Below are 13,986 nucleotides of genomic sequence, written 5' to 3'. Positions count from 1 at the left end.
GTAGCAAATGCAACATTCCAAATGTTAATAATAAAAAGCTACAACAAACTTATATAGGCTTACAAAACAAAACATTTTTAAATATTGCAATACTTCAACAATTTTAACCACATAAGCTACACAGTGATTTTGTTTAATCAACAGATACTTTGAACATAGAACACGACAGCACAGGAACCATGATGCCTGTGCTGACCATAATGGCAATTCCTAATCAGTCCCTAATCAGTCCTTGCCTTTCTAAATGCAAATAAATCCTGTCCCTCAAGCCCCCTTCCAGTAACTTTCTCACCACTGATGCAAGGCTCAGCAGCCTGTACTTGAGCCCTTCTAAAGGCCAAACATTAGGAATCCTCTAGTCTTACAGTGAACTACCAATGACTAATGAAAATTAAAAAATCTGTGCCAGTGACGCAGCAAACTCCTCCCTTGCTTCCTACAACCTCCTAGATACTCCTGGTCAGGCCCACATGATTTATCCATCTTTATATATTTCAAGATCTCCAATACCTTCTCCTTTGTAACATTGATATGCTTCAGAATATCACTGTTCTGAGCTTCCATGCCCTTCTCCACCTTAAACAGAGAAGAGAAATATTCATTTACGACCCCATCCATCTAACTCAATACAAAGATTACCACACTAATCGTTAATGGGATCTACAGTCTCCCTTGTGATCCTTCCTCTCTTAATATATTTATATAATGATTTACGATTCTCCTTTTCCTTATCTGACAGAGATATCACACGGCTCCTTTTTGCCCTCCCGATTTTCCTCTTTAATGTCCTCCAATATTCTCTTCAGGTTACTCACTTGACCCTAGCTGCTTATGCCCGACATATGCCCCCTTCCTTTCTCATACCAAAGCTTCAAATCCCTCAGCAACCAGGTTTACTAATTTTGCCAGCTTTGCCCTTCACTAATAGGAAAATGCCAGGCTTCATCTCCACCTATCTCACTTTTAAAAGTCGAGGCAAATCAGGTTTATTGTCATATGCACAGGTACAGTAAGGTACAAGTACAATGCAAATCTTGATTGGTGTCAGGGTCACACAGAACGGAAACTCGCCCATGGCCACACAAGATGCCCTATCTAAGCTGGTCCCATTTGCTGTTATTTGGCCAAAGATAGGGAACAAATCATCCTCTACGATAATCTTCAACACTGGTGCTCCACAAGGATGTGTGCACAGCCGTATTCTGTACTCCTTATATCCCCACGACTGTACAGCCACATACAAATCCAATTCAATCCACAAAATCGCAGCACCATCGTTGTGGGCCAGGTATCAAATAATGACGAGACGGAGTACAGGAAGGAGACCGAGAACGCCGTGACCTGGTGTCATGACAACAACCTTTCAATGTCAGCAAGACAAAGGTGATAGTGATCATCTTCAGGAAGTGAAGCATACCCTGGAATGTATTGACTGCGCCGCTGTAGAGATGGTTGGAAGCTTTACGTTCCTAGGAGTAGATAGAACATAGAAACATAGAAAATAGGTGCAGGAGTAGGCCATTCGGCCCTTCGAGCCTGCACCGCCATTCAATATGATCATGGCTGATCATCCAGCTCAGTAGCCTGTACCTGCCTTCTCTCCATACCCCCTGATCCCTTTAGCAAAAAGGGCCACATCTAACTCCCTCTTAAATATAGCCATTGAACTGGCCTCAACTACCCTCTGTGGCAGAGAATTCCACAGACTCACCACTCTCTGTGTGAAGAAATGTTTTCTCATCTCAATCCTAAAAGACTTCCCCCTTATCCTTAAGCTGTGACCCTTGGTTCTGGACTCCCCCAACATCGGGAACAATCTTCCCGCATCTAGCCTCTCCAACCCCTTAAGAATTTTATATGTTTCTATAAGATCCCCCCTCAGTCTTCTAAATTCCAGCGAGTACAAGCCCAGTCTATCCAGTCTTTCCTCATATGTAAGTCCCGCCCATCCCAGGGATGTCACGAGTATTTTGTCCTGGACAACCCATATCGAAGCAATGGCCAAGAAAGCACACCAATGTCTCGACTGCCACAGGAGGATTAGGAAATTCAGCATGTCCCTGAAAACTCGCACCAACTTCTACAGAAACGCCTTAGAAAACATTTTATAGGGATGCATCACAGCATGGTTTGGGAACAGCTCCATCCAAGACTGCCAGAAATTGCAGAGGGTTGCAAGTCTGGAGGATATTACACCAAAATAGGTTGAACCCTGAGAATCTAAACAAAAAGAATATCTACAGACGATGTGTACAGAGCTTCACAAACTTTTTTTTTGCTAGGTCAAAGCATGAATATCACCGTGCACAAGAAAGTCTTGACAACCCTGGTGACACAATGTCAAATGTCGCAACCAAAAACGTTAAATTTACAAATGAATTGGGAGGGAGAGTGGTGGCAAAAGGAAAGCAGTTAACTGGACTAAGCCTTTATATTATCAAGTGTGTTGTACAGCTTCAGATGATATACACAAATATTCGAATGAGATTTCAATCGATTACATTTTACCAATATTTAACATCAATAGTTTTAGTGAAACATAGTAAAAGGTTGCTCAACTGCAAAGTACACTTCCGATAGTAAATGTTACTGCATATTGCTACACTACACCAAGTTGAAAGTCCTAAATCCATCTGACGCAACTTTATCAATGCTGCAATGCACCAACAGCAATTTAAAATAGAACCAGTAATATAGAATAAAACAAAATATGTTTGCATTGACATAGCTTCACACATCATCTTAAATTGCTGACTATATTTTAAACTTATGCAAAATTAGCAGAGATATAAATTCCAGGCAACTTTTCCACATAACAGAAGCGTCGAAAACCAGAGTCTGAAGAAGGGTCTCGGCCCGAAACGTCACCCATTCCTTCTCTCCCGAGATACTGCCTGACCCACTGAGTTACTCCAGCATTTAGTGTCTATTTTTGATTTTAACCAGCATCTGCAGTTTCATTCCTACGCATGTCTCCAAGCGGTTGCAGAATATTCTCAAGGGGAAGGGTGAGCACCTGGAATTCATGTGCACATTGGCACAAATGATACGAGTAGGAAAACGGACAAGGGAACATGGTTGCAGGAAGAACATGACGGCAGCTCAATGTTTTGGGGGTTTTGATGTTTCAGACCGGAGGGAGACAAAAGAGGTGAAGGAGGTGCACTACTGGTCAGGGAGACTGTCAAGGCGGCACTCAGAGGACATACTGGAGGGATCGGCTTTCTATTTATTGATTTTTCCAGTCAATACAATACAACAGATTGACCATACAGTTGTGAAAGTTAAAAAGTGCAAAAATCATTGTATCAAAAAAAAAAACAATATAATCACACATGATATTTTCTGACCGAAAAATAAAGGTGTAGGCAGTAGCCAAAGCTTATTATGCCTACCCTTAATACTTAACAAAATATAATTTTTAAAAAACCACAACATCATAGGTCAGAAGCAGATAAACAAAACATAGAGAGAAACACAAATATCGTCAAGAACCATCATTTCTATCACGTCAGTCATTTCTCAGTGCTGATCACATATTTTGTATCTTTCAAATATAATATTTTTGAACATTTTCTTCAATTTACACATATTACTACACTCTTTTAATTCATTGCTGCAACTATTCCATAAATTGACCCCTTTAACAGTCACACAACTATTTTTCACATTTGTTCTTACCCTCATTTCTTCAAATATATAATTACCCCTGAGTAGATACCTGCTCTCCCTCACTGAAAACAAACCTTGAATACAGTCAGAAAGTGTTCTTTCTTTTGCTCTAGACATTATTTGTAGAGTTTTAAAGTCTACTAGGTCCATAAATTTTAGGGCATATGATTTCATAAATAATGGGTTGGTTGGATCATTATAACTTTTCTAATTTTTTTTGAGAATTGAGGAAGCAAAGATATCGATCGGCCTGTGATTTGAAACTAAATGTCTGTCTCCATTCTTGCAGACAGGAATGACTTTCACTATTTTCATTTTGTTGGGGAAATATGCCTGTGAGGAAGGATTGATTGCATATATGTGTCAACGGTTTTACTATACATTCAATAATATTTTTGACTAGTGTCATATCAAGGGAATTGTAATCAGGTAGACTTTGTTACTGTATTTTTTAACAATATCAATGACTTCATTTTCGTGTACGCCACTGAGGAACATGGAGTGTGCATTTCTATCAGAGCTCTCATGTTCTAGACCTTCCTTGCTGCTCGGTTTAGTAATCTCATTTGTTAAGGTAGGCCCAACTTTTACAAAGTAGTCATTAAATTCATCAGCAACCTCTTTTATGTTATTTATAGTTGTATTATGATTTTTAACAAAGTTGGGTAATCTGCTTTAATTATGTTGTTAATCACTTTCCATGTTCCCTGAATATTACTTCTATTTTTTTCCAACAATTTGCTATAGTACTCCTTCTTGTTACATCTCATAATGCTCATCAATTTATTTTTATCTCCCATATTTATTTTCTGAAGGGAGTTATACAGACTTCCAAATAGCGAATAGTAGTTAGTAGAATAGTTAGTAGAATAGTAGTTAGGGCACAAATTAACTAAAGAAATAGAAAATGCATGTCAGAAATGCATGTTACAGTGATTATGGGGGAATCTCAATATGCAAGTAGACAGGGAAAACCAGGTTGGTACTAGATTCTAAGAGAAGGAATTTGTGGAATGCCTACATGATGCCATTCCACAATACCCTTAGAACAGTTTGTGGTTGAGCCTACTAGGAAAAAGGCAATTCTGGATTTGGTGTTGTGCAATGAACCAAACTTGATTAGAGTCTGACCTCTCTGTCATGGGCCTCCTCCAGTGCCATAGTGAGGCCCGCCGGAAATTGGAGGAGCAGCACCTCATATTTCGCCTGGGCAGTTTGCAGCCCGGTGGTATGAACGTCGACTTCTCCAACTTCAGATAGCTCCTCTGTCCCTCCCATCCCCTCCTCCTTCCCAGATCTCCCTCTATCTTCCTGTCTCCACCTATATCCTTCCTTTGTCCCACCCCCGACATCAGTCTGAAGAAGGGTCTCGACCCGAAACGTCACCCATTCCTTCTCTCCCGAGATGCTGCCTGACCTGCTGAGTTACTCCAGCATTTTGTGAATAAATTGATTAGAGACCTCAAGGTGAATAAACCCCTAGAGACAGTGATAACATGATAAAATTCAACTGCAGTTTGAGAAGGAGAAACTGAAATTGGATATATCAGTATGACTGAGTAAAGGTAACTATGGAGGCTTGAAGTAGGAGCTGTACAGGTATGTAGGTTAATTGGCTGGGTAAATGTAAAAATTGTCCCTAGTGGGTGTAGGATAGTGTTAATGTACGGGGATCGCTGGGCGGCACGGACTTGGTGGGCCGAATAGGCCTGTTTCCGGCTGTAGATATATGATATGATATGATATGATATGGAAGGAGAAAGTTAACTGGAAGGAGACCATAGCAGAAATGATGGTGGAGTAGCAATGGCAGGAGTTTCCGGGAATAATTCAGAAGACACATGATCTTTGCATCTCTAAGAAGCCGCAGGTGGCTGATAAAAGAAATCAAAGATAGCATAAAATTCGCATTGCTGATGAAACCACAAAAAAAGGCTCATCAATGCCTAATCTTCCCGAAGTTTGAGGAGATTCTAGAAATGTAGTCAGGAGCTTACTTATTGGTTGCATCACGGCCCGGTTCGGAAACTGGAATGCACCACCATGGTCGGGTTTATAGAATAACTGATAATACATTGTATACTTATTGCTGTTGTTGTTGCTTCTAATGTACCTGTAAAGCTGTACAAGAAAGATTCTCATTGCTACATTTCACATCTGGTGCACACGACAAATACTCTCTTGACATGTCACTTAATGTGTGGTCTAATATTTAACTGTCACCATAACCTGTTTTGGCTCATTTACTGTTTTGGTTTCGCACTGTAGTTAATCACTGCTCTTCAATAGGTCCTTTTTTTAATGCAGAAGACAGTATTCAACCACAGGATTGGCCCCAAATATTTGCAATATATTTTAATTTAGATGAGGGAAGTAAATATAATTTTCCTCAGTTTACAACATGGGAATGGATGGGGGGCGTAGAGTTACGAAGAGGATACAAAGTGGCTGTAAGGTGATTTTGACAGATGCAGTATAATATACATACATGTGATGTTATTCACTTTTCAGTTCAAACAATAAGGCAAAATATTATTTAATAGTGGTCAATTGGAAAATGTTAATGTACAAATAGATCATGAGGAACACGAGATAGAAAATCAGCCATGATCACAGTGAAGAGACAAATGGCCAACTCCTGATGTTTTTATGTTCAGTATTATATCTACTAAGATCTTTCATATCATCCTTAAACTACTTCAACATTATTTATGCCCTATTTGCTATTTCTTCCTATTGTAGTAATTTGCAGCATTTCCCATTTTCCTACCAATTTATCATTTTATCCAACTTGTTTCAACTTCTGTGGTCCAATTCCAGCTCTTCTCACATTTTAAAATTTAAATATATATTCCCACAGCCAGCACTTTTACCATTAAATTAAATTCTGTAACAACTACAAACTATTGATGAAAAGTAACTGGGAATTAAGTATTTCTTTTTTTTTGCAATGCACCAAAAATACCAAAGAAATCCAGGTGGCTGCATAGACAATTGTAGATATAGATTAATGAGATAGATTAATGCTTAAACAAAAACAAATATTATTACAGCTTCCCTATTTTTTTTAAACAGGAACCAACTGGTTCCATGCATAGGAAGGAACTGCAGATGCTGGTTTAAACCGAAGATAGACACAAAAAGCTGGTGTAACTCAGCAGGTCAGACAGCATCTCTGGAGAAAAGGAATAGGTGATGTTTCTGGTCGAGACCTTTCTTCAGACTGGTTACAAGCTGACTGCATATACTGTTAATTAACTATCTGCATGAATATTTCTACAATTTAGCTTTTAGTTAATATTTTATATTGTTTCTTTAATGGTTGAGAGGTGGAAATAATTAAGCATCCACCAAGCATCAAAAAGTGTTCTAAAAAAATCCTCAATTGTGTTATGAAGAGAATTGCTGATGCAGTGATGGAATTTCCTACAATTTTTCGTTTAGTTTAGTTTGGAGGTACAGCGCGGATTCAGCCCACCAAGTCGGTGCCGACCAGCGATGCCTGTACACTTTCAATATCCTACACAAACTAGGGGCAATTTATCATTTGACCAAAGCCAATTAACTTACAAACCTGGATGTCTTTGGAGTGTGGGAAGAAATCGGAGTACCCAGAGAACACCCACGCAAGTCATGAGAACGTACAAACTCCATACAGACTGCACCCGTAGTCAGGATCAAACATGGGTCACGGGTGCTGTAAGGTAGCAACCCTACCCTCGCGTCACCCAACATTTCTACAACATTTTTATTAGAAATAAATTATAACAGATTTGATACAAATTTAACTTTTACTCAACTGTTAGGTATCAACAATTGCTGTAAACAAGACTGCAGCATATTTTTCCACATCAATGAAAATACAGAGTACATGCAGCCAAGTTGAATTGTCAGCTGGGCACTGTCTGCTTTCTAGATAAACTCATGATCTGTTTTTATCATACAGTCCAGGTATTCAGTTAGACAGTACTGGATTTTAAAATAGTATATGTCAAAACATTCAAACTTTTTACAAATTTCACAATTTTAAGATGACCATTTTCTGTTTTGTAAGATGAAATAACACGTGAATTTAATCCCAAATATGTCATATAGATTTCAATCCTATTGCATAGAATATCAAGGGCTTTCTGAAAATACTGTGAATTTTATGCAAAATTTAAAAAAATTACAACATTTTAATTACAAAGTTCCTCTTCAGTCTTTGCATGATGAAATCCAAAATACCACGTAACCCATTTATTTTGCAAAACAGAAAACGAAAAGAACATTTATATAGAAGAAAATTACTTTGAAACTGACAGAAAGACTGATTGAAATAATTTTTTTAAATATGCACAAATTACAATTATTTTTAAGTATTGCTGTACAATTAAATTTTGTGGGTAAATGCATCGTACGAACACAAAACAGAGGTTTACACATAAATGCTGCAGCCTAACTTTGGAAAGTTTTTTTTTAAACCGTACCTTTAAAGGTGAACTTAAGATGAAAACATCATCTTCCTCCTCTTTGCTGAAACTCCTAAATGGAGAACACTGCATCATTACCTCCTCAATGCTAATTTCACGTAGCAAAATAGAATTAACACCCAAATAGTTTGCGTGCAGGTTATGACTTGGCAAAAATGGTCGATTTCAGCAATGCATAGCCAATGAAAAGCTAGCTGAAATGTGCAATTCTGAAAAAGCTGTAGCTTGATCCCGTTTACCACCATGTGAATCAATTAATTGGAAGAGAAAACACCCAACTGTAAAATTGAAGGCACTTTATAAACTAGATTACTAGATATAGGCAGTCCCCAGATTACATAACGGTTCCGTTCCTGTGACGTACCTGTAAGTTGATCTATAAGTAAGACAGCAACTTCCATTTTCTATAGTTACCCATATAGTATTGTTCTAATACACTTTGCTGTTTGAATCAAATAATACAATCAAATAATTATTCATTTCTTACACTGCACTGTAACTTTTATGCTTGTATTTTATACCTGTCTTATTCTATTTTTAGCTTGTTTTCATTTTCTATTCTCTTTAATGACTGTTTTTAATTGCTTTTAAGTGCTCTTTAATGTTTTATGTAAAGCACTTTGAATTGCCTTGTTGCTGAAATGTGCTCTATAAATAAACTTGCCTTGCCTATAGTTCATTGAATATTCACACAAAACGCTACTCATTATTAAACTAATGGAATACATACTGTACCCAATCATGAATGAGTACCATAAAAAAAAAAATTATTACCATTATGAAAATGTTTTTAAAATATGGGAGAATTTGCATATAGTCAGATTTCCATAGATCAGGTCACATAACCTGGAGATACCCTATACCTGCTTTTATATTTTAAAAAAACATTTACATTCAAATATTATAAATGAAGGTACATTGACAAATAGAAGATGTGAATGAAGGTGCCGAGGGTGTCACACCGGCAAAGCTGGTAGAGCTGCTGCCTCACAGCACTAGAGACCCAAGGTTCAATCCTGTCCTGTCTGTGTGGAGTTTGCAGGTTCTCCGTGACAGCATGCGTTTCCTCCATGTACTCTGGTTTCCTCCCAAATCCCAAAGATGTGCGGGTGTGTAGGTTAAATGACCTGTGTAGTGTACTGTAGTGGCCCCAGTGTGCAGTGAGTGAATGTGAAAGTGGGATAACAGAACTAGTGCAAACGGAAAATTGATGGTCATTCTGGACTCAATGAGTCGAAGGGCATGTTTCCACACTGTATCTCTAAACTAAACTAGAACGGGAATTGACGCCGAAAAATGTCATCGATCCCAAGCGATCACTTAAGGCAATTATGATAGCCTTTGCTAATGTTCAAACTATTGCTTCAATACAATATTATCAATAGCTTGTAGAAACAAAGAACTGTAGATACCTGTTAATATGCAAAAGGACACAAAGTACTGGAGTAACTCAGCTTTGGGATGATGAAATACAACTAACTTCAATCTTGTTTGCAAAAGCTGTTATATGATTTCAGAGTGAACACACTTGTCTTTGGTCAGGGTGCGAGATCATCTTTCCAAAAAAAATGTTAGAGGGAAATCTTCATCAGCTGTTATTGTTTCTTAATGGGTTTTTTAATGTAAACCCTTTTATTTAAGTATCTCTTCAGATGTTTTCATACTTACAAGCCACATCATATCTCCTATTTTCATTGTTAAAGTCTGTAACTCTGTACATAACTAATTATTTAGGCAAAATATTTAACCAATGAACATGTTTATGAAATGAAAGAAATATTCGATGCACAAGTCGGGAAAGTGCACAAGTCCAGAAAGTTACAATTAAAAGCATCAACCTCAGGTCTGCTGGAGTAAGATAATGCAGAGGATAAAAAGACCTGTTATATATTTAAGATTTAAAATTCTAATTAGATCTGATCAACTCAGCAACAAAAAAAATGATGATCCACCTGACTTACAACATTGTGAAAATTCCAGAATCCACAGCATTACACAAATGTGTGACCTAAAGCACAGTGCAATTGCTGGCCCACTCAACCCCTAACACATTAACACCAGCAGGAGAATGGAGGGAGGGAGGAAGGAGAGAGGAGAGAGGAAGGAAAAGGCAGAGGGGGGAAAAAGGGGGTTGGAAGAAAAGACAGAGGGAATTTAGGAACAAGAGGCTTGTAAAAAGCAGAGAGAGAAAGATGGGTGATTGACTGAAAGATACAACATGGAAACAGGCCCTTCAGCCCACCGAATCCACACCAACCATCAATCACTAGCTCTATGATATCCCACTTTCATATCCACTCCTTACACTTAAGGGGTAATTTACAGAAGCCAACTAACCTACAAACATAAGCTACAACTTGGTTGATGTTTAAGAAAAGACAGCAGCTGATTCTTAACAGCTGCCACAAGACAATATTGCCAGTATAAAATGGTTTTAAAAAATCCTTGTTTATGTTCCTCTCTTTTCACACACACCATCCACAGAAATAAATATGCCTACCGATGTTTGTAAAATCATCACAATAATAAAAAAGTATTTTACTTTTCAGCAATTCTGTTTGCCTTGCCTACAACTTAACAATCGAACATAGAAAAGTACAGCACAGGAACAGGCCCTTCGGCTCACAATGACTGTGCCAAACATGTCAAGCTAAACTAAGCTCATCTGCCTGCATATGATCCATACCCCTCCATTCCCTCCACATCCATGTGCCCATCTCAAAACCTTTTAAATGCCACTATTGTATCTGCCTCCAACAACACCCAAAGCACCCAATCTCTGTGTGCAAAAAAGCATGTCCCATGTGTGTTCTTTAAAACTTATTCTACAAACTGGGTAGGGCTGCACCAATAAAACCATTCCAAATTCTGTCCCTGGAGAGACTAATAGTGATGTAAATGAACTCAGTAAGCAGGATACTGCCGCTGAGATGGCAAGAATTTGACTGCATTGTGCTGTTGGCGCAATAGCCAATAATCCACATCATGCCAATGCAGCAAAAAAAACTACTTAAATCATTGCATAATAACATCCTAATCAGCATTTGAGGGATCAATCTAAACTATAGGCCTTTAGAAAAATGTTTAATCACTGCAAGAATCAAGTAGCTGGATCACATCAATAACAAAATTGCCAAAATCTCTATAGTGCAGTTCACTTTTTTGTAATTGGTTTAGACGTCTTCATAATAGGTTCAGTATGTGCAGTAGCTTAAGCATTATGCTACCACATCCTAATTTAAAAGCCCCAAATTTAATATATCAACAAGACGTGCTGTGCCACCAAAGTCCAATAACCAATACACTGAAATATTACTGTGTATCTTTTTTGAATTGCTACGAGGCAGATGATCCTAAAATGGGATGGAGGGGCACAATTACCAGAATTTCAGTGCCACAGGCAGGATGTTAGACATGTCCAGAAAATTCTTCAGAGCTATTCATACTTCTCTGATGCTACTTCATTGTATGTTTCATGGAAACCACCTGCTTCCAATAAAGTACTGTAGTGGGAACAGAGCCAAGGAAACAAGACTGCATTAAACAATTGAAATTTGACAAATCATAACCAACTTATTTGAATCAGTAGACAATGCTTAAATAATCTCAGTTACAAGCTTGGTGTACATTAATACACAAGCAATCATGCGAGGCACTGGTTTCAGTAAACATTGTGCAAGGATATGACAGTTTAAAGGGACGGAATGGTGCAATGATTCCTCTTTAAATTGCCAGTTCGAAGAGTTTGCACACACACACACAACAGCAAATGGAGTTCAATAGAAATGGCAAATAGAATTTGATTCAAATAAGTATGCGTTGCAGTTTGAGAAGTCAAACCTGGATAGGACCTTCAATGTGTTCGGTAGGGCACTGGGGCGTACCAAAGAGCAGAGTGATCGAAGGGTACAAGTATCTATTTCCCTGAAAGTTGCATCACGGGTAGATAGGGCAGTATTGGAGGCTTTTGGTTGCACTTAAGAGTATTGGTCAGTTTCGGTCACTCTGCCATAGGAAAGCTGAAAAGAGTGCAGAGAAGGTTTACTAGGATGTTGCCCAGACTCGAGGCCCAGACCCATTGGGAGAGGTTGGGCAGGTTAGGATTTTATTACTTGGAGCACAGGAGGCTGAGAGATTATCTTTATAGAGGTATATAAAATTATGACGGGAATAGACAAGGTGAATGCACAGTCTTTTTCGCAGGGTAGGGAATCAAGAACTATAAGGCATGGATTTAGGAGGGGAAAGATTTAATAGGAACCCGAGGGAAACAACTTTTTCACACAAATGGTGGTGGGTATATAGAACGCGCTGCAGAGGAAGTAGTTGAGGCAGGTACAATAACAACTTTTAAAAGACTGTTGGATAGGTCCATTGACACGGGTGCATGATTTGCATAGATTAAAAGGAGATGGCTCAAACGTGGCAGATAAAAAGGGCAAGCAGAGGTGGCCATCTTGGTCAGCATGGATGAGATGCGCAGGAAAAAAAACTGCATATGCTGGTTTAAATCGAAGGTAGACACAAAATGCTGGAGTAACTCAGCGGGTCAGGCAGCATCTCAGGAGAGAAGGAATGGGTGACCTTTCGGGTCGAGACTCTTCTTCAGACTCCGAAGAAGGGTCTCGACCCGAAACGTCACCCATTCCTCCTCTCCTGAGATGCTGCCTGACCCGCTGAGTTACTCCAGCATTTTGTGTCTACCTTGGATGAGATGTGCCACATGGCCTTATTTCATAGTATGATTCTCTGACTTTCTGACTTGTACGATTTTAAAGATCCTGGAATTGTTTCATTGGTCTGTCTTTAAAAAAGGCTATTGACGCAAACAGATATTATCTCCATTATTGATAAGTTCCGGTGCTCAACTGTAAATCCATCAACCACTCTCCGCTTTTCAGGTCTTCTCACCAGCTAGGATTTGTTTCTATGAACAAAAATAAAACTTTAATTCTGGACTCTTTTGTGCTTGAATTCACGTCTAAATTACAACTGTGCCAAAGATCTTAATCTAGTCTAGTCAAGTCAAGTCAAATTTATTTGTCACATACACGATGTGCAGTGAAATGAAAGTGGCAATGCCTGCGGATTGTGCACAAAAAAGAATTATAGTTACAGCATATAAATAAAGTTAATAAGTTACTATAGTGTAGACAAAAATTTAGTCTCTGGGGTTGTAAAAGTTGACAGTCCTGATGGCCTGTGGGAAGAAACTCTGTCTCATCCTCTCCGTTTTCACAGCGTGACAGCGGAGGCTTTTGCCTAATCGTAGCATCTGGAACAGTCCGTTATTGGGGTGGCAGGGGTCCCTCATGATCTTGCTTGCTCTGGATCTGCACCTCCTGATGTATAGGTCCTGCAGGGGGACGAGTGTAGTTCCCATGGTGCGTTCTGCCAAACGCACTACTCTCTGCAGGGCCATCCTGTCCTGGGCAGAGCTGTTCCCAAACCAGACTGTAATGTTGCCGGACAGGATGCTCTCTACAGCCCCAGAGTAGAAGCAATGAAGGATCCTCAGAGACACTCTGAATTTCCTCAGTTGTCTAAGGTGGTAAAGGCGCTGCTTTGCCTTACCCACCAGTGCGGCAATGTGCGTTGCCCACGTCAGATCCTCTGTGATGCGGACTCCCAAGTATTTAAAACTGCTCACCCTATCCACAGTAGACCCATTTATCTCCAGTGGCGTGTACGTCCTTGGATGTTTAGCCCTTCTGAAGTCCACAATCAGCTCCTTCATTTTAGTGACATTCAAGAGGAGGCTATTGTCCTGACACCAGAGTGCCAGATCAGCCACCTCCTCCCAGTAGGCCTTCTCATCGTTGTTGGAGATCCGGCCCACCAC

The 13,986-nt window shown here is 39.2% G+C and overlaps 1 protein-coding gene across 5 annotated transcripts in view; it reads right to left on the bottom strand.

The window, feature by feature from the left end:
- Window positions 1-13,986, bottom strand: part of LOC144608144 (rho GTPase-activating protein 12-like) — a 131,370-nt gene that overhangs the window by 80,490 nt on the left and 36,894 nt on the right. For 3 of the 5 annotated variants that reach the window (XR_013549171.1, XM_078425561.1, XM_078425583.1), the window contains exon 3: window positions 511-576. The exons of 1 other annotated variant lie outside the window; for it this stretch is intronic. Coding sequence is in view for 3 of the 4 variants with exons in the window: in XM_078425561.1 (XP_078281687.1) it covers window positions 511-576 (66 nt within the window). In the remaining variant the exon portion in view is untranslated. Of the gene's footprint in view, window positions 1-510; window positions 577-8,141; window positions 8,197-13,986 lie in introns of all 5 variants that reach the window. One more of the 5 variants, XM_078425593.1, reaches the window with a different exon arrangement.

The sequence above is a fragment of the Rhinoraja longicauda genome, chromosome 2 (genome assembly GCF_053455715.1).
Source record: "Rhinoraja longicauda isolate Sanriku21f chromosome 2, sRhiLon1.1, whole genome shotgun sequence".
Lineage (NCBI taxonomy): Eukaryota > Metazoa > Chordata > Chondrichthyes > Rajiformes > Arhynchobatidae > Rhinoraja > Rhinoraja longicauda.
This window is presented reverse-complemented; position numbering and strand designations above follow the sequence as displayed.